The sequence below is a fragment of the Meleagris gallopavo genome, chromosome 8 (genome assembly GCF_000146605.3).
Source record: "Meleagris gallopavo isolate NT-WF06-2002-E0010 breed Aviagen turkey brand Nicholas breeding stock chromosome 8, Turkey_5.1, whole genome shotgun sequence".
NCBI lineage: Eukaryota > Metazoa > Chordata > Aves > Galliformes > Phasianidae > Meleagris > Meleagris gallopavo.
The window spans coordinates 484,341-504,755 of record NC_015018.2 but is presented as its reverse complement, the minus strand read 5'-3'; the positions used below and the strand labels follow the sequence as shown (position 1 = coordinate 504,755).

General features: G+C 36.5%; 1 protein-coding gene across 2 annotated transcripts in view; it reads left to right on the top strand.

Annotated features, from left to right (window-relative positions):
* Nucleotides 1–20,415, top strand: part of NRG3 (neuregulin 3) — a 285,382-nt gene that overhangs the window by 237,727 nt on the left and 27,240 nt on the right. For both annotated transcript variants that reach the window (XM_019618006.1, XM_019618004.2), the window contains exons 5-6: nt 13,945–14,047; nt 17,929–18,055. In XM_019618006.1, the coding sequence (XP_019473551.1) occupies nt 13,945–14,047; nt 17,929–18,055 (230 nt within the window). The remainder of the gene's footprint in view (nt 1–13,944; nt 14,048–17,928; nt 18,056–20,415) is intronic.

The following is a 20,415-nucleotide window of genomic DNA, read 5'->3' as shown; positions in this document are numbered from 1 at the left end:
TAATTATTAAGGAGTTTGATTTTATTGCCTGTTATGTCTGTAGCCTTTAATTCTGTGATATGAAAAGAGGGCTTTGTAACTGCATGGAATGAGCAGCTGGCATTGTTTCTTTTCTTTAAAGAGATTTATGAGATTACAGAGTACTTCAGCCACTGGAGTTTTTAACAGGAAGCATGACATAAACCAGTCACTTTAAGGGCAAAATTTTGATTCTGTGTTAAAATATCTCGTAAACAAAAGTTATCCATGACATAAAATTAAAAAGAAAAAGGGATAAGTATGGGCCATTTTAGAATTGTACATCTTGCAGTTTGCGTGTGTCCTGAAATTCATTTTATATAAAAATGATCCAACTTTGCTGCAAATCATTTAAAGATTTTTGCATGAATGCTTAAACAGAAAGCTAATTAGAAAATGATTCCCAGAAGCTTCAGAAATGACTTATTACATTAGAAGTTATTACAACTTTTTATTAAACATTGCAGCTTTTTTATTAAACATATTTTGTAATGGACAGTAGATTATTAGATAGAAATCAGACATTTGGATTAAGCAGAAATTAATTCAAATGTGAGATATTCTTCATGTTTCTCTTAAGAGCAGTATCTCTGTAACCTAGCAGGTATAGTTCTTATTGCCCTGCCAGAAATAGAAATATATACGTGTGTAGTTCATTCTAATTAGTTGAACTGTTATATTAGTACGCTATATTTGTTTACAAATAAACAGCAAGCCAGGTGAGAGAAGTCTGGATAAAAGTTAGGGAGTTTCAATAGTAGGCATATATTTCATATAGAAAGGTGGAAATGGCTTTGGTATAAGAAGTTACGTTATTCCTGAAAGAGTTACATTGCTCCTTGGGGAAATATTATAGCAAGGTGTCTTTTGATTTCTAAACTAGGTAGATAGGATGTTTTAGGATGAGGGCTTTCAGAAGACATAAAAGAGAGTCGGGTTATATTCTCTGGGGTACCTTCAAAACTTAATTTTATTGACAGTTTGCCTTTAGAGATATTTATAATTTAGGAGGTAAGCAAGTGTGACGTTAACCAAACAGGACAAGGTACATAAAGCTACCACGTTGTACCAATGTATGCCTTTAAAATGCATATGATAGAAAGTTTGGTTTAGAGTTTCTTTAGGGGGAAAAAAAAAGAGCTGGGCTTTTTAAAAACTTATTTATTTCTTTCTTGTAAAGAGAGACATCTGGCATCATCCTTTATTTTGTTTCTATTAAACCCAAGAGGCTTTCCAAAGCAGAGACAGGAAGCAATGCAGGTGGGAAGAAGTAAAAATTTAGGCAATCATTAAAATATTCATTTTTTTATTATTATTCCTCAGTATAAGTTGTTGAATTGAGAAGTGCCCACTTCAAGATATTAAACGATTTTTGTTTTGTCTTGCTTATATTGCTGGAGGAAAATGTTACATAAATTTACTGTTGATCTCACTGCTGTTGGAGTTCCTCGTAATATCAACTACAATCAATATAATGGCATAATAATACCATATTAAATTATGAGGCTACAAAAAATATCATTTACTACTCTTTGGTGTGCCAAATAATAACGTGTAGGCAGTACTACAGGTTTTCACCTTAAATGCAGCGTGTTCACATATTCAGAGGTTAAGAGTTATGCAAAATTTATTGAACGATAGTACTATGCAAGAAGTGTGAAACACTGAGTTGGGTTGCAGCTAGGAAAGTTTGTTTGCTAAGGAATTATTTATTTTCTCTGTTGCACAGATACAGATGTGATTTGCATACATGATTTATTTCATGAAACACGTGTTTTTCACTTTTGGGACAGCAAGAAAGAAAATCCCACATTCTGACAAACATTATGATTAAAACTCAGCCCAACACTTTTTCTGTGTCTTCTTCAACTAGGAAAGTGAAAACTTAGGTCTAGTTTAAAATGGTTACCTGTGGAGGCTTATTGGACATTTGACTTTGCTCAGAAAATTTGCTACTTCATTTCTGAATTGAACTTCCATCGCTGGTACTTGAGTCACCTGAAGTGGTGACATTATTAGCTGTGATCTCATACTGCCAGAGGAGATCACATGCAGAGAACCAAGAGTTGAGAGAGACTGACAGAGAAAGAGGGCTCTGTGTTTGTGTGTATGTGTATAAGGTAACGTGTATATACATATGTACAAGGGCTGCTCCACAAGTAGTATTTCCTGTGTTATGTTGGTCCACAGTGTCAGAGGCAGATGTTGGTGGAATGGAAGTGGAAGTTGAACCTTCCCACCAATATTCCATTATACCTTGCTGTTGTACGACACATGGCAGCAGAGGGGTGGTTTGACAGAATGGCATCTGACATGGAAGTCAGTATGAAAGAAAGGTGTGCCATGAAATTCCTTCATGTGGAAAAAGAGGCACCCATTGACATTCACTGACACATGCTCAATGTTACTGGAGACAAACAATGAGGCAGTGTATGTGTAATATATGAAACTATTAATGCATAACAAAAAAAACTGGTGTTTTGCTTGAATTCTATAGCTCCAACCTTTTTAAAGCCAAGCTGACATATCTCCAGGTCATATGCATATCTGTGTGATATTCAATGTCTCTTCATTCATAGCAAATTAATTATGTAGTTTAAGGAGTCATTGAAGTATTTGCAGTATTGCTGGACACAGTTTAAAAAAAAAAAAAGTGGTAAAGATTATAACCTTTCAGTGCAGAAATTACTCAGTATGTGAGTACTGTGATTTTGTCAATGAGATAGCTAATAATAAAACATGGAACAGGATGTTCAGATGAGAGCAGGTATGCAATATGTTCAGTGAGCATCCTGGCCACTGTTTCGAAATGTGATTGCAGAAGATTCAAAAGCCTTCCTCTTGTAAATTATCTGCTTTTTTTTTTTTTTACAATACAGTTTATCCTTTGAAAATTTTTTTAATGAGCTGAAATTTGGCATTACCTAATAGAATTGTGATCAATGAAGGCTTTGCTACATTGGGACACATAGCTGGTGGTTTACTTCCTTTTCTGCATTTTTTGAGATCTTATTCCACATTATTGGAACATTTGATGTTCCATATGCCAATTAAGAGTATCTGGAAATGGATTATTTGTTCAATAAGAACTAATTAGGACAAAACACAAGCAAAAAGCTCTCATCTGTGAATGACAAATCTTGTTCCAGCCAATGTGAAGTAATGTCAGGTTATACATAATCTGATTTCTCTCTAGTTTTACACCAGTGTGACTGTTCTTAGTGAAATTTCGTTTGTATATTACAATGTAGACCAGAATCAGTCCCACTGTTTCTAGCTAGTTTCGCTCTACTCTGTGCTGTTGATGGATTTCCCGTATTAACTCATCTGAAGTATCGCTTCAAGATTTCCAACTCGAAAAGGAGCCTTAACAAGATGGAAATATTCAGAAGGGTATAATCAAAGCTGCAAGTGAGAAGAGATGGGGTTTAAGGAAACTTGGCCTGTGAGGAAGTTGAGTGTTCTTGAATGTTATTCCCAACTATTAACTTGTTATTCATCGAATTTCATCTTAAAACTTTCGTGTCTCTGCCTGCAGCTCTTACAAGTTTGTTCTAGTTTATATTCTGGTCATAGCTGTAAGGTCCACTGGTCTGAATTACCTAATCGCATTTAAACCTGATTCCTCTAAACATCTTCTTCTCTTAAAACTCTTTTCTATTTACAGGTATTAGACACGTCTACACTAGCCTGCAGTACACCTGTATTTTCAATATAGTGTTAGTCTTGTTCAAATGAGTCAAATGTAGATAGGAAAACAAGACACAACCTGGGCTTTATTTGCTCGCTTTGCATCCAAAATGCTAAATTCAGGCTTCATCAGCGACTTCATTGTGGCTATTAATGATGTAGCAGTCACTGTTCCCACCAGCTACTGAAGCACTACTGACAGACAGGTGCCCTCAGAATGCCCAGTGAGTCAGGCCTGAGAGCTAGCTGTGGAAGAGGCAAGCATACAGTAATTTCTGATAGTTGAAACACTGCAAGGAAAAGAAGTGTAGGACATATAATTCCACATCTGATGTGTTTCTAACCTTGGTCAAGAGCTAATAATTCAGTAAATGTTTGAAGTTAATTAACAGACATACGTGGAAGCTTGGCGGTATCTGTTGGGCATCATGCTTCCCTGGCAACTGTGTTTTAATCAACGGATTTGCAGGCTGTAGCAATTTATCAAATGTTAGCTATGTCAGATTATTTGGGCAAACAGTACCTTAACTTTGTTACCTGCTAATCTTATGTTTTCCTGTGGAATATCTCCATCTTAATTGAAACATAATCTGAAAACATGAGAAGTAATTGGCACTTGTGAACCTGCTGCTGATGACAAAGCTGAAAGGAGACAAAATGAGAAGCGTGGAAACGAGACCATTTGTCTTGCTCTTCACAAGCTTTCCATGTTGAACAGTTTTTTTCATTACTGGGAGATAGTGTTAGAGAAAAAGACAGATGAACTGAGATTTGATCTCTCCTTTAATCACATGAACTGAGAATATTTCAAGGCCTAACCTTTTCCATGACAATTTATTTAACTCATTTCTCTTAGTTCATAATTAGCATTTCCACATGTTAATTCTGCGTTCTCTGGCAGTATTGTCAAAATTCCAAATTGATGATGGCAATATGTTGTCAAGTTGATGAATGGTGTTTTCTGATTCTGCTTTAGAGCAGAAGTTAGAGGTATGCCATTAAGATGATGGTGAAGATAGGCCTTATGAAGGAATCTCCTCTCTAGAAGGAAAGCAGGTGAGAGCTGTCAAAGTGGTTCTTACTCTTCATATCCAGCTGGCAACTCTCATCTCAAATGCAGCCCATTTTGTCTTGTCTTTCTGCCATGAACTGCTGCCTCCATTTTCTCAATAACTTCCTCTAGATCTGAGATAATTTGCTTTTTTTTTTAATTTATTTTTTTTAATTTAATATCTGACTATAAACTGATAGCACGTCATTCTGAAAATACGCTATTGCTGAATCTAATGCCTTATTATGTAAACTGAAAGAACTAGCATTGCACTTTGTAGGGTTTTGGATCACCATGCATCTGTTTGAAGTGGCAGGTTTGTGGATTTTTTTTCTGACACTTCATGTACTTCATTCTTGAAGAAAGATCAGCATATGTCATGGATTTTGAAATGCAAAATCTATTAGCAAAAAATCTGTTTATGTGCATCCTTGCCTTCAAGCATATGTTTGCATCATTTTGGGCTATGACAGGTGTTGAAAATGTGTCTGAATACATTCATATATGGAGGTGGGACTATATATTGTTTTTTGTGCTTATCCATTTCAGGAGGCCAGTAAAAGGAGTTAGAAGAATAAGGAAAACTGTGTTTTTAACTATTTTAAGAATTTTCTTTGATCTGTAAGCACAACTAGGATGTCTAATAGATGTTTTGGAATATGGCAGTTGCTAAAGATTTTAATCCACTTCGTCAGTCCTGAAGCAAAGGCATCTGAAAAGGCTTGCACTGCAGCAGTCCCAGCAGTCGTGTACATGGATGAGCTGGCACTGAAGCAATTTGGTTTTGGCAGCCTGCTGCCTACCTACAGCTACTGCCAAGTTCACAAACTAGATCCCTTACCAGGGGTGAGCACACAGAGCGAGTCTGCTAGACGTTTCGTGGGCTGAGGGCTTAACCGTGTCTTAACGCTGCTACTCGCATTAATAGACATTAAGCATCTGCCATTGCTCTGTATGAACAACTGGATGTATTATCCCTCTCATTGGCAAAATGCCTCTGGAGGATTAAAGGAAGAGTATAGCTGCTTACAGGCACCATACTGACTTTTCTCCCTCTGCCAACGTAGGCTGGGTTGCTCTCTGATTACTTGTAGGGTTTTATCCTGCCTCACGTGTTGTAGTCATTACAGTGATCAAACACGCATGTGCTGTGATGTGAGCCTGACAGGAATGTTTTGTAACAAGACCAGGGGGATGCCAGTGCACCCGGGCAGCGCACACAGCCAGGTCCCTTCCTTGTTTCCCCTGGCTCAAGTGTAGCTAGGGAAAATCAATAGAACAAGTAGCGTCTGCATGAGTAAACAGTCCCTTAATCCTTCATGCACTGGGGGGCTTCAGCTGGGATGGTTTCAAGAGGAGCACCTATGGTAACAGTGCTGCGAGGGATACTTGTTCAACACCATCTGGCAATCTCTCTCCTGGTTGTTTCATCCATTTCTGGTCACTTGACTTGGAAGGAGGAGCCAGGTCAAAAAGCTGTGGCTTGAAACAAAAAGAGAAAAAATATGTAGACTTGTGCCTGCCAAGTCTTGTTCGTAAAATGCTGTACTTGGGCAGCGATGCAGTACCCTGTGTCATATCTTTCTGCAGCCAAGTCCTTGTGCTCAGTGCTCTGACCCTTCAGAGCCTTCCCAAGTAGAAGACCACATTTCTACTCAGATATTTCAGGTTTCAGGTTACTAACAATTTTCTCTAGTTCTCATGTCACTGCTTTTCCATAGAATTAAAAAAAAAAAAAATCACCCTGGTTTAAACAGCAGTAGTCAAAATAGAGACAGCATTTAATTATAATATTGCTTGACTTACCGTGAGTTTCTGATAATGTAACCATCAACAGTAACTGTTAAATATACTTTTGCAGCTCTGATGTTAGCTTGAGATTTGAATGAAATGTTCAATATTGGTAAGTGAGCAAGATACAGAATATGTAAGCTTTACCTGTGGGAGAAATTCCAATGATTGGGCTTCGCTGGTAACAGCAATGCAAGATCTGAGATATAATGAAATACGTGCTGGGAAATGCAGACGTTATTACATTAGATGTTAGGTATACCTATGGTCTTAAATAAGAAAACCCTCATCACCTAAGGAATTACTAAGCCAGAATTAAACAATATTATTGCATTATAAGATTATAATAATATTTTTATCTAACAGTTATCTCCAAACTATGGAGTTATGCATACAGTGACTTAGAGTGCAGCAGTTAAGCATCTGATCTGATGCCTATTGCACTTGGGATAGTCCCAACTTGGGTTAATCTCAGTATACATGTATGTGTATTAACTCATGCAAGAGTCTAGTATCTAAATGTCCTTCCTTTTAATTTCTCCATTTATTAACATGAAGAATGGCTGAACCAAGACCTCAGGAAGCTGCAAAGCACAGCTGAGCCCTTGAGGAAATGGACTTTGTAGAAACAGAAGGTCCCATTACAAGAGGAGTGAATACTGAGTGGAAATTTTGCTGAAAGATTTTTCATGCTGATTTCGAAAAAAAAAAGTTGATAGAAACAATATTTTGAAAGAGCAAAAATTGTTTTTTATTAAAAGATATTTAAAAAAAAAAAGTAAGAAAAAATGAAAGCTGATAAAATCAGAGAGGAAAGATATGCAAGAAGCAGCCAAAAATTGACATACAAGAGAGTGAATCACTGTGGAGCCAGGATAGCGTACTATTACTACTCTTACCTCCCAGTTTAGGATGATCATAAAGAATAGTAGCATTTACACAGACAATCAGAGAAAGCGAAGGAATAATTATCTACGAGAAATCTGTGTGGTCCTGAAAGATCTCTAGGACTTGGCAAATAACTAACAGCATGTAAGAATATATATATATGAAAAAAAAAAAGTAAGAATTGAAAAATAAAAGCCAAATATACCTGAATCTTTCTGGAAAGAAAGTATTCGTAACATTATACAGCGTTTAAGCTGCTGTGATTTACACTTGAAAGCTTTTTACGTATTTGTGAAAAGTTAGAAGCGTTTTTATGTGCAGCGCAGGAAATGTTGCAAGTTCCTTTGTTTAATGGAAGACCATTGACTATCGTTCAGATTTTGTAATTTATTGTGCATATGTGAATTTCCTTACCCAAATTTCAAATGATTTCAAAACTATATGGTAGTATGAGATACCAGAATTTGATATTATAAGATGTGAGACTGATCAACAGTGTTATAAACTCAAAGGAAGCTGGAACAGTGCAGAGTATATTCTTGGTTGGTGTTTGGCTGTGAAATTAAATCATTTTTTTGCATATTGTTGTTCTGTGGTTAGTTTGCCATCACTGAGACTGGTCTGATGGTGATTGACCTCATTTAAACGATGGAGATACTTAAAGCTGTGGTTCTCAGTAAGCAAAAATGACATAAGATTTGATTGTATGTCTTCAAGCCTTAGCTACCAGCTAAAATGCTGAAGATGCTAAAACACAAATATTTTTAACTCTTAGTTCGATAGCAGTTCAGTAGAACTGTTCAGTACTAGCAACGAGCATGTACACAGCGGCTGATGAGACTTATGTAATAAATTTTGTTAATAAATGAATAATCTTAACAATCTTAGAAGTGGGATGAAAATAGATCAGAGTAGACTTGTGTTGTCCTGGTTGTGAGTTGTCAATACAGAAAAAACTCCTAACCAAACATTTTCTGAAAGAAATGGAAAAGCTACTTCTCAACTCCTAGCTGCCCACAGAGCTACTTTAAGCAAATATTTAATATGTTTATTATATTGAAATTACTTAACTGAGGCTTTCAACGTTTGCTAGATTTAAACACTTTTTATAGCTGATAAAAACTATAGTTGCTTGCAGATAAAAGGAAATTATTATTTTCTTAGGAAGCTAAAGTTAAAATTAATTTACCTTCAGAATTTGAAAACTTGCTGTTTAAAACTACTTATCAAATACTCACATCATAACAAGTAACAATTACTAAGAATGCTAGCGTGTTCAATCCTATTGCAAAATATTTTAGACATTCTTACTTAACATTAGCCTATCTCATTTTTTTTTGCTTTGTTTTTGAAAACAGAATGAGACAAAAGGTGGAGTGTGATTTCATTTTGTAGCTTGTGTTTTATTTTGTTTTCTAAGAGTGGGTTTGATAGACCTATTTTTTCATGAGATTTTGGTTTATTAATTTTATGAGACTTGACCTTTCACTAAGCAACCTAAAATAACTGAGAGTTCAGGGTTAGAATCATCTGCCTTTGAATCCCTTTTTCATGATGAGTTTTTAACATTCTGCTTAATTCATTACTTCAGTTTGTAATATTCCATGCAAAACCACTGCTAATGCAGTATTAATAGTGTAGAAGCAAGTACTCAAAAATAGGTCGTTCAGAGCGGTTGAGCAGTTGTCCTTTCCTTCTCTGTCCTCTGTATACACAGAAAATAATCCCACTAGGATTAAATGTCAATAGTCAAACGTGTAATGTCATGCAATTGTAATAGATAATGAACTACATCTATTTCACTTGGCTTTTGATAAGGTACTTTTGCTTTAGACATTCCACAGGCACAAGAAAATGTATTTTCTTAATCTTTGTTACTGCTGGCATCATGGAACGGTTCTTCCCAAGAGAGATTAAGTATTACAACTATGAAATGCTTTATGAACTTCAGCCAGCAGAAGTTATCTTGATCCAATTCTAGCCTGAAATGTGAATCCGTGCAATTAACCTTGACATTGCCCTTTCTGTAAGTGATATGGTGTACAAACTTCTGTTCCTTACTTGAGAACTGAAGTGTTCTGAAGCCCTTCCAGAAGAGAAATTCTACCCAGACATAAATCGAAGGAAGAAAACTCAATGACTAAGAAAGGTATCTGAGAACTTGAATAAAGCATAGCATTTTATGTGAACTAGCACATATGCTCTTAATGAAATTGGAGCAGAGTTATCTGGGACAGGTTTTTCTATTTTTTATGTATTTTCATAGGCTTTGTTCCTTTAGAGTTTAAGATGTTTATCAAAGTTTGTCGTGTTAATCTGTGAAATAGGAGAAGGAAGTACTATCCTCGTGGTTATGGAAGATGTAAGGTTCTGGAATTACCCAAGGTCAAAGAAATTTGTGAACTGCTGCTTGTCGTATTTTAACTGCTAAATCATTCTGCCTTAGTACAAGCCACAGCATATGGCAGTGTGCCTGTATGGCAGGTTTTTGCAAGTGAAAGAAGAGGGAAAACTCTTGGGAGAGCTGAAAGTCTGATGCTGAGGCAATCACAGATTGTTTTGTGAAACTTGCAGTCTTGTTTTATCTTCTTCATGAATTAAATTTAGAACGCCTTATATAGTTCAGTATTTGTCACATATGAATCTAAGTCTATTGGGAAATATGCTCTTAACTAATTATTTGCCTTTTCATTTGCGATAATCCATACGTCACTGGAAATCTCAATGTGCGTTGAGTTTCCATGTAGTCCTCTTTTGTTGTACAGAAGACTTCTACACGGTCCCCTGAGGATACAGGACACCAGTAACTTTCTAAGTAGCAAATGATGCTAGTAAGGTATATGAAAGTTACTATTTGTGTTTTGTTATAAGTTTCACTAGGCCATATGCCCAGTGCAGTTCTTTATACTTGGAATAACTTTCTAAGTTACTTCAATGAACTCGGAAAATATACAATAAAACCAGAGGATCAAGTGATTATGGTTGGTGTTGTGGATTAGGCTAACATAGCCTACGTTAGTCTGTTTTTGTTAGCTGACCTTTTTTTTTTTTTCTCAGTCGTATGGATAGAAATACATATAGTTCTTTGTCAAGGAACCCATACCCATATTCTTCATTTTATAGCAAAGTTACAAACTTACTTACACAACCAAAGCACTATGTTCTTCAGAAATAACAATCATGAGAAAAATGTCTATCCTACATTTTTTTATCCTCTGAAGTCTTATGTGCATGCTTCAGCAGGTCTTTCCACATGCATAAAGCAGACAGATGACAGCCTTTAAGAGTAAATTTTAAAGAGCAAGAGAATCAAAAAGGAACACAACACCTGGAATACGACGTGCTTTTTTCAGTGACAGGTTAAATTTGACTGTAATGTGATCACTAGAAGAAACATTGCTTCCATGGATCACAAATAGTCAAATCAATTTACTATTTTACTGTTCAGCTGGTTGTATGCTTGTTGGTATACGTGTAATTTGAATGCTCAATGGAAATTTTGTTCTGCAGTCTTAGCTGGATTATCCAAGAATATCAATTTAAGCTTATAGTTTGGGTTTTTAGCTGCAACGTTTTCTTGTCTGTTAGTTAAAAGAGGGATCTCTCCCTAGAGCATTTATTCCAATAAAACATAATCGAGCTAATCTCTTTCAGAAGGAATGTATGAATATTTGTGAGTAGAGCGAGACATCTAATAATTTGAATCACTATTTAGATTACCATGTGTAGTTTTTACAGTATGTGAGTACATGTGTGTATATGTAGGCTGATGTGCATCTACAGCTGAGAAGTAATCTTTGGTTCTCTTTTTTGCACATTCACTGGTGTTCTGTTCTGTGAGAGCAAGAGCACTCAACAGCACTTGCTGAAGCTCTCTGGCTTATAGTGTGTTGGTTTTAAGGACCCTCATTTGCACACCTCAGCTACTGAGAGCTCAATTGTACTGTACAAGTTCATGGTGGACTTAAAGCATGTCAACAATGAGGAGACCTTCAAAGTTTGCAGGGAGATTCAGATTAAATTTCCGTCAAAAGGAATGGCTTTGATTTGTTTTTAAAGGAAAAATAAGAAGGATGTGGAAGACTCAAGAATAGAAAAATACTAAACTGATTATATTTTAAGGTGTTTGAAATGGAAAATGATGGAGTCCAATACATAAACACAGATTTCAAGGATATAAAAAATGAACAAAGGTGTCTAAGAAATGGAGTAAAGCTAATCAATAACTAGTTCTTTAAATATGCGCCATACGGAATAAACAGAAAGTAAAGAAAGCATTGATCAGTATATCTTGAAAGCTAGTGACATGACAGGGATTATACAGTCTACACAAAAGACTTAAATCTTCACGTAGTGGTTTGGGCAAGATAATATTGTCCAGTCTCTGAAGTGCTTTTATCTTGGTAAAATGTATTCTAAAGCATCTTTAACAAGATAGTGATAGCTATTCAGAACTGACGAAAGACCATAGCCATATGAAACACAATTTCCCAACAAAATAAATAGTTTTTAATGGACACCTAGGTTGACAGAAAAGCAAAAGTAGGCCTTTTTTTCACAAGACTTACATCTGTTTCTTTTAACCGAATAGATTTTTTTAATTATATGCAATGTCTGAGTGAAATTATTGTTCGTAAGTATGTATGTTTGTTTTATTTGTGATCTTAGGCAGAATGTGCTGAAATTGGTATTGAGTCAGAATAAATTGACAGTTGTGAAGCTGAATCATTCCTTAACTATTTGCAGTGTGTCCACCTTGACAAAGAGATTTGAAATGCATAAGATCAGTCCTTTGAGCATTGTAGTGGAAATGGAATGTGGATAACTCTGTATTTATGCACAGTAGTGAAAAACAAGGAACAAGAAGCCCCAAATCTGTAGTTGGTTGCCATAGGAATTTACTGTCTAGATCCAAATTATATTCATGCTGTAAGGAATGGAACTAGGGCTCTGATGAAATCTATTTTATTGTCATATTACCAATATTTTCTAATGAATTACGTTTCCGGTTATATTTCAGACTTCCTAAGTTATTATATTTGCTTCTTTTTATGTTTAAAACAGTACCATAACAGTGCAATATCTAGAATTTCAAAACTAAATGAGGAAGAAAAGTCAACGGGAGCTGAGGATGTTTTGCATCTTAGAAATGAGTTCTGAATCACTGTAGTATTCTTTGAGTGAGCAAGTAAAGAAGTAACTAAGAAATGTTTGCTACTTGTAATTTTATTTGAAACAGATAGGGAAATTGGACTTTTGCTAGAGACAAATGGCTCTTGAAAAATCCAAATGTTTAGTAATGGCACTGGAGTAGTCTGTGTATTTTTTTGCTTTGTTAATAAATAATTAGTACTGATGAGGTCACTGTACATAGCATTTAGTCATTGCAATAAAGCAGTATAGTATTTAACTGAAGTTCCAGTTAGATTATGATTTTTCCAGTATTTGCTCAGTTTAATCTTGTTCTGTGCCTTGCACACATAGAATGTGGAGTTGCTGTAAACCCACTTAACGCATGAGTCTGGTATCCATGTTCACAGAGGTTCTGCACTGAAGATCTCTGACCTATAAAGGAAATGTAGCTTTGCCAGTGTACTGAGCTTGTACTGTGCTTTGATAATCCTACATGTTGGTTTTCTACCTCAAATTTATCAATGAAAAGATTATTTTATGTGCTATATGTTTTGGAAAACTGACCCTAAAACAACAATCTTATAACAGTTTGTACTATAGAAATGGTTGAATTAAGGAAAATATTTAAGGAGCTCTTGATAAATTCAGTGTGTGAAACTCCATTTGCCTATCAGCTTCTGTCTGCTGTCATGAATAAGAGCTTTCTCTTGTTTTCCTTTTTTTTTTTAATTCATTCTGTTCCTGCTTTGAAATCAATTGGTAGGTGATGAGATTTATTAACAAAATTACTTCAGAAAATTACAGATTTCCATGGTGCATTGAGGCATAATAGTCTTTGGAATCCAAAGTTGGTTGAATTAATTTTTTCACTGACTTATATTTTACATAAGAATAACCATGCAATCAAAAAAAATAATAATAATAATAAAAAAAAGAAACCTGACATTTTTCTGGTAGATAAAAATGAGCTCCTGAGTCTTGTGGGACTTTGGGAGAGCTCTGATGGATTTTGCCTTAAGCCAGTTAAGCTCCATGGTTGCAGGGCTCTTTATTCTATTGGCAGTGGAAGCATGATCTCTAAAAAGTGAGAAAAGGGCGTGTAGGGCAGAGAAAATGTTAAACTTCCCCGATTTTTATGCTTACGTATCTTTGAATGTGTTTGGCAACCGTTTTGTAAAACTTTCCTAGGAGACCATAGCTCTGTGAGATGAGAGGTTCAGAGAAGCATCCATTCTGTTGAGTAACTGGACGACTCAGAACTACAAAATCTCACGTATTTGTCCATCCCTAGTGAAACCATGTTGTACAGAAATCCACTTTTTACAAGTACTGTTTTCTGATGCCTTCATAATTCTCAATTTTGCTGTTCACAGAGAGCGAAGAAATTTACCAGCGCCAGGTGCTGTCTATTTCCTGTATCGTCTTTGGCATAGTCGTAGTGGGCATGCTTTGCGCAGCATTCTACTTCAAAACAAAGTAAGAGCCTTTGTCTGGTGTGTTTGTTTTTTAGCTTATGTCCTTTTTATGGCTTTCCAGTTATTCAATTTCTCCCCTCCATTTGAAGCTGTTGTTATTTCCAGGCAGGTTAGAACAGTTCTCCATGGCTAGAATATCTAAGTGAAAAAAACAAAACAAAAAAACCATACACACAAAACAACAACCACCTAAGAAGTATTGCATGTCCTTTTTGTTTTCCAGTACCAGGAAAGAAGAGACTGTGTCCCTCGTATTCCTTTCTCTGGACAATAATTGGCATTAATCACTTCCTTATTTTGAAAAACCTTTTTTAAATTTTCTTTCTACGTTTTGTTTTCCTTAATGTCCCTCTTTTTTCTGTATGCTGGGAATAAAGGCAAAAGTTAGCTATGTATGAACAGTCAAGTTCTTTGTGGATAACTGCAGCCATTAGCTGCCAGTTGTAAACTGATGATGTGAGCTGCATAACTGAGTGTTTCTAATGCACAAGAATGTGGAACTATACAACTAAGGTGGAATCATCTGTACTAAGCTTTTTCCAAGCAAAATACTTTCCATTTTATTTTTCTTTATCTCCCCCACTGGACATTAATATTTATAGTGTGTGTAATTTGACTTGGACAAACCTCATGGCAATTATGGGATGTGCTTGTTAACACCACTGCATTTATAAATATGTTCTGTATGGCCATCATCCCTCATTGCTGTTCAAACTGGAGCTATTGAGAGAACATGCATCAATATAAATAGTACCTACTTGAGGTTAGCCATGGTGGCTGAGTGTCAAGAATGTGGAGGTTTCTACCGTTTAGAAGTTTGGATGCTTATCTGAATGCACACACACACAGACTGTAAATTTATTTTAATGGGAAGGAAATTTGATGAAAACTACTTTCTATAAGAAAAAAATAATGTTTTGACATTTCTCGCAGGGAAAGGAGAAATGCACACTGGAAAAGCCACCAGACCTTTTTATTTTTTCCCCTTTCTGCACAAATTTCAGCACTACTATGCACATGATTTGAGTGAAGACTTGAGCTGGTTCTTTTTTTTCTAACCCCCCTTATCTGTTCTTATGACTTGAGGGATTCCATTTAAACTGTTCTTTCGAGCTAGAGTCTGACAGGCACATAAACCAAGGGGATTCTGTGGTGGGGCAGCTATTTTTAAAAATAATGAGTAGAAATAATGCATCAAAGTTGCACTCACAGGACTGCAGTGGTTCCCGTCTCAGGTTTCTATTTTATTATTGGTTTTAACTGATACTGAAGAGTTACTGGGAAGAGTTGAAGTGTACTTATGCCAGATTCTGGAATCTGAAATTTGAGGAGTATTGAGAAAATGAGCACCTTCAGTTCTGTCAAGAGGTCCTTTCAAACATAGGAAGCACAGCAGTGTTAGCATACTAATCCCTAAGACCCTGACTGTGGTCCCATCTTGCAAACTGTCCAAAAAATTAAGTCATTTCACTGCTTTGTCCCTACCTTCATGGGAAGTTAGCATGCCTGTTAGTTGTTGTCATGGATTCGGTTATCTAGACCAGGCAGGTGAGATAGTAGAGTTTGCCCCGTCTAAGGCAGGAGGTGGGAATGCTGTGGCTATGCAGAAATAGCTGGAGATGACAGAAGCTATAGAAGTTAAGTAACATTGCAATTTCTCTTGCCTTTCAAATTGATTTCTTAAATGTGTTCACTGCTTGTGAGGTTTTTTCCCCTTTTGTTATTAGCACCATTCCCACAAAAGCCTGGAAAAAGTCAGTAACTATTTATCAGTCTGCATGCTGTTTTTCTGCTAATGCCTTGACTCAAACTTCAGCAGGTGACTATGGTTGCATACCAGGCTCACCTCAGTACAGGTCAGCCTGGGAAACTCCCTTTAAAAGCATGATTCCAAATCATTGGAGACTAAGGAAAACATATTTGTTCATTCCTCTTGACCTGAACACCCATGTGAAGCTCCTGGCCCACATAAGAGTGCCTAAACTGGGTTGCATAGAGGCTGCATAAAACACTATTGTATCTGTGACGCTGGCCAGTGTCTCAAGGGTATAAAAGCAAAGTTAAGGCTGAAGCAGCAAAGTTAAAATGAATCAACCATGATGTGTGTTAGCACAACAGATTTTCAGGATCTTTTCATCCTGCAGACGTGTCTCCATCATGCCTGCAGGTTATCCAAGCATTTCTCCTGTCTGGGAAATCATCTTCTTGTTTAACTTTTATCAAATATTATTAACATCTAGGAAAACTGAATGGTGCACAGTCTGGCAGGGGTAAGGAAGTTTATTTGAAGAAGCAGACCCTGACTTCTTTATTCTGATGTTTGTATAACACCTGCTGCTAGATGTACGTGATTTGCTATGCACCATTGTATTAAAAATCCTTTTTTAAAATATATTCTCTCTGGGGAAGTTAGAACCTTATAACTAACTGCTATACCTTCCAATTTTTCATTTCAGAATAGTAAAGAAATTACTCTTAAGTGTTAACAACAGAGGGGAGACCACAGTAAAAAGCAATGGGCTTTTCTTTATGGCTTAGGATTTTATAGATGACCAGTGACTTTCTTTTTTTGCCAAGATAATACTTTATTGCAGAATATCTGTGAAGTATAGCACAGAAGGCTCATTTGTTTTGAAGACTAAAACTATGAAATAAATATATGAAGCAGTAACTTTGAATTATTAATTTCAAGTTTTATAATCCCGCATCCTATTTTTTGGCAAAATAAATACGCATAAACTTAACATCAGCATTAGGTTGCATGAACGTTAAAGAGAAACTAATTATTAAATTGTTTTTCTCAGTATATTACCTTATAGAATCTCAGTTGTAATGTTAAAAATCACTCACAGCCTGCTAAATTTTGGCTCAGCACCAACTGCTGTACAGAAGCTGTGCATAGCACAGCAAAGCAGGGCTGCTGCTGCTGGCTGGTCCTTGACCTTGCTGGGTGGGCTCCAGGGTCTTTGTGGGATTGCTGCATGCAGTGCATCTGCTGGGGAGAATAAGGTAGAAAGGAAAGAATTAAACTAGTACTGGGGACTTATTTCTCATTTAGAACTCCAACAGTGTATCTTTCTAAAAGATCAGTCTCCGATTAAAGGCCTCAAATATATTCTGCTGACTATATTTGCTTAACTGAGCTTTATCTGCTGGCAGAGGATAAAACACTTCCTTAAAATAGAGTTTTCTGTCTGAAATCCACAATAATGTGTAGAACTTGAGAACTCAGTTAGTCAATATAATATGGCAGAAAGAGAAAGCTGTTTTTAATCATATAGTTATCTCTTGAATATTGCAAATGACTTGTCTTAGAGGCATTTCAGCTGTGACATAGTGGATCATAGTGTAATATGTCAAAAATAGCCTCAGATACACTATCGATGCTTTTTTCCAGATTAAAGCATGTAAGCAAAAGCTGATGTATGCAAAATAGTAGGTGAAGTCTAATGAGGTGCTAGCAGAAATGTTTGATTTTGTCACACATTTTATAACAAATAGAGACAAATGCCTGCTGTGTTTGCCAAAATCTCTGTTCCAAATCTGAGCAAAATGCTTTTTTAATATCCAGGCCTACTTGCAAGCTATTGTTAAATATGTTAATCTTTCTTTCAAATTTTTGTGCTAAAACAGCCAGCATGCTATTGTAGTAATCTGAGAATAGAAGACATTTTTGAGAGAAGAGCTCTTTTCTTCCTTTGTTCAGCTTGTCCAGAAAATGACCACTGCATTGAAATATTAGACACTGGTGAATTAACGCAGCTGGTTATTCCAAAGTGGTGAAGTTTGGGAAGAAAAAGGACCCCTAGTTATGTAAACATCATGGCTATAGTAGGAGTTGAAACTAGCTCGCTCTTACATGAATTTTATTTCTCTCTGCAGGAAACAAACAAAGCAAATTCATGAACAGCTGAAAGAAACACAGAATAGGAAAACCTACAGCCTAAATGCTTCCAGCATGATGGCAAAGTCAGAGTGTATGGCACAAAGCCGAGTCCAGCTGCAAAATGTAAGTAATCCTGCCAGCTACAACATTTAATAGGCTGGCTGCATTCCTGCCGCTTATGGCAGAACATCACCATGTTGCTATTAGCATCTGAGCAATGGGAACAAGAATTCTCTCATCTTACATAAAGTTTTTTTTTTTATCAGGACAGTTAATGGAAAGCACCAAGCAGGGATTTTTTTAAGAAAAGTTATTTCAATGAGCCCTGGAGCATTTTGCTCCTGCAGTAGAGTTTGCTGAGCCCCCTAGTTCTGTATTCAACACTGAAAGTGTCTATCTGAGCATTTCCCTGTACCTTAGCTCGTAAGTATGGTTTATAGGTGAAGTGGGGGACTTAAATCTTGAGTGATTTTGAATCTTTCAATACAGCACGTTAATGAATCTGGGGGAAAAAATGTAGAGATGAGACACAGTTAATTCAGAGTAAATTCAGAACCTAGACCTAAACTTATGCATACTAACTAGTGCCCGAGGTAGGCAGTTCAGATGGTCTCATTTGCCTGGGTTTTGAGTTAAACAAAGGGACTTCTGATAGTAGAAAGCAATCTATTCAAACTAAATTTGAAATGTATTTAGTCATGTTCTGAATATAGTTATACTTGAGTTAATAGAATCCCACGGTGATGAAATATGTAGTTAATTTTAAACAAGGAAATGGAAGACAACTGATATATTTAGTCCTTGATGCACATTATTTTCTAATGCATGCTGTTTTCTTCCTCCGTTCATACACATTTGAAACAACTGAAAATAATGCTGTTAGCAAGGCCAAAATTGGAGTATAACAGGAAACAGTAAAAGATGTATCGAATCCTTTCTAAATGATTAATTCTTATAAACAAATGAAAATCTCAACTGTGAGTGTAAGAAATATCGAGCAAAGTGTCATTGTCGTTTCAAGGAACTACTCTGTTTGCCAGATTACATCAAAATAATGGGAGTCAAGCAGAAGTGAGCTCTCAAGCCCTCTTAGCCCCAGATGCCTCTGTTCCTCATTTACATCAAATGAAAGCCCTTTTAAGCAGTCTGGAGTGAGCTGAACCTCTGTGCTGTGACAGAAGAGCGCGAGTTAGAGCACCGCTTGTGCTCACCAGAGGTTTTGTTTTTTAGGAGCCCGTTGTGATGGTTGTTACGTTTTGTGATTCAGATAAAATTCACTGTATCAGAGGGGAAGTTAGCTTCAATAAATGGACACTGACAGTTTAGGAGGCCTTCTATAGTTCCTTGTTTAAAATTAATTTAATTCGGCCATATTTTACTTCTTGCCCTTAAAACAAGCTGTTAGTGTTGCTGCCTTGTGATGGTGACAACGAATGTTAAATTTGCGAAAAGCTTTTGTGATTCTTTAGTTCTAACATGCATACTGGCTCGTGGTTAACACTCTTTTTCTCCTCTCTGTAATCCGGTGCAATATTTTCTCAACCTGTCATCACAAAGAACTATTTGGTGTCCTCTCAGCATCTGACGAACACATCCTCAAGCTTTAAGTCATTTTCTTTTGCCATAACAATAGCTATAATGACTGAGCAGCCATTTGTGCATTCCAAATATTAGAGATTTAAAGCCATGATTATTCTTTATTTTAGGCCAGATTTGTTTTTCAGCTTTTAATGCTGTTCAAACTAGAGCTCTCAGTGCTGGTAATTAACACACCATTTTCTAGTTCCTGTAGCAACTAGCAGGGAGCAGTTTTATCCTTGCTATTAGTGCATTTTTCCTCTGGGAACAAAAATACTAAGAAAGAAATGCAGAATGACCTTGTGCAGGATGTAATGTAACTGTGCAGGACAAGAATGGTTTCTATTGTTAGAAAGATTTTAGTGCAGGAATGCAAGTAGGCAGTTCATTAAATATTTACAGATCTTGGCAGATTGGAGAAAAGGAAAACAGGGTAGGGGGAGGAATTGATGAGAGAGCAGAAAAGGACTTGGAAATGGTATTGCTTAGGAGTGGCTGAGTGTCTCCGCATCAGAGCCCAGGAATCTGCCCTGTGTGTATCTGCAGGGTGAGGCAGAGACCAGGTGCTGGTGGGCAGCTTCCTAGGACTCACTTCTGTGGAGGTGCAGCAGTCACTCTGGAGGTGATTTCTATGAGGTTCCTGTCCGCAGCACCCCATGGATTTGAGGAGAAATCTTGGCTCTACTTATTTCCAGGGACGAATACAGAAACTTGAGAAAATGAAGGTTGTTGTTTCAGGGGTTTTGCTTTATGAAATCCTAGCAGCCTCATTATTCCTAATCCATGTGCTCCTCTTACATGAGAAATCTGTCTTGCTTATGTTCTGTCCTCCTTGTTTTCCCTGAAACTTCTCCCTTATTTTTCTACTTCCTATTCATAATAGACCTAGTGATGCTTTCTTTTTT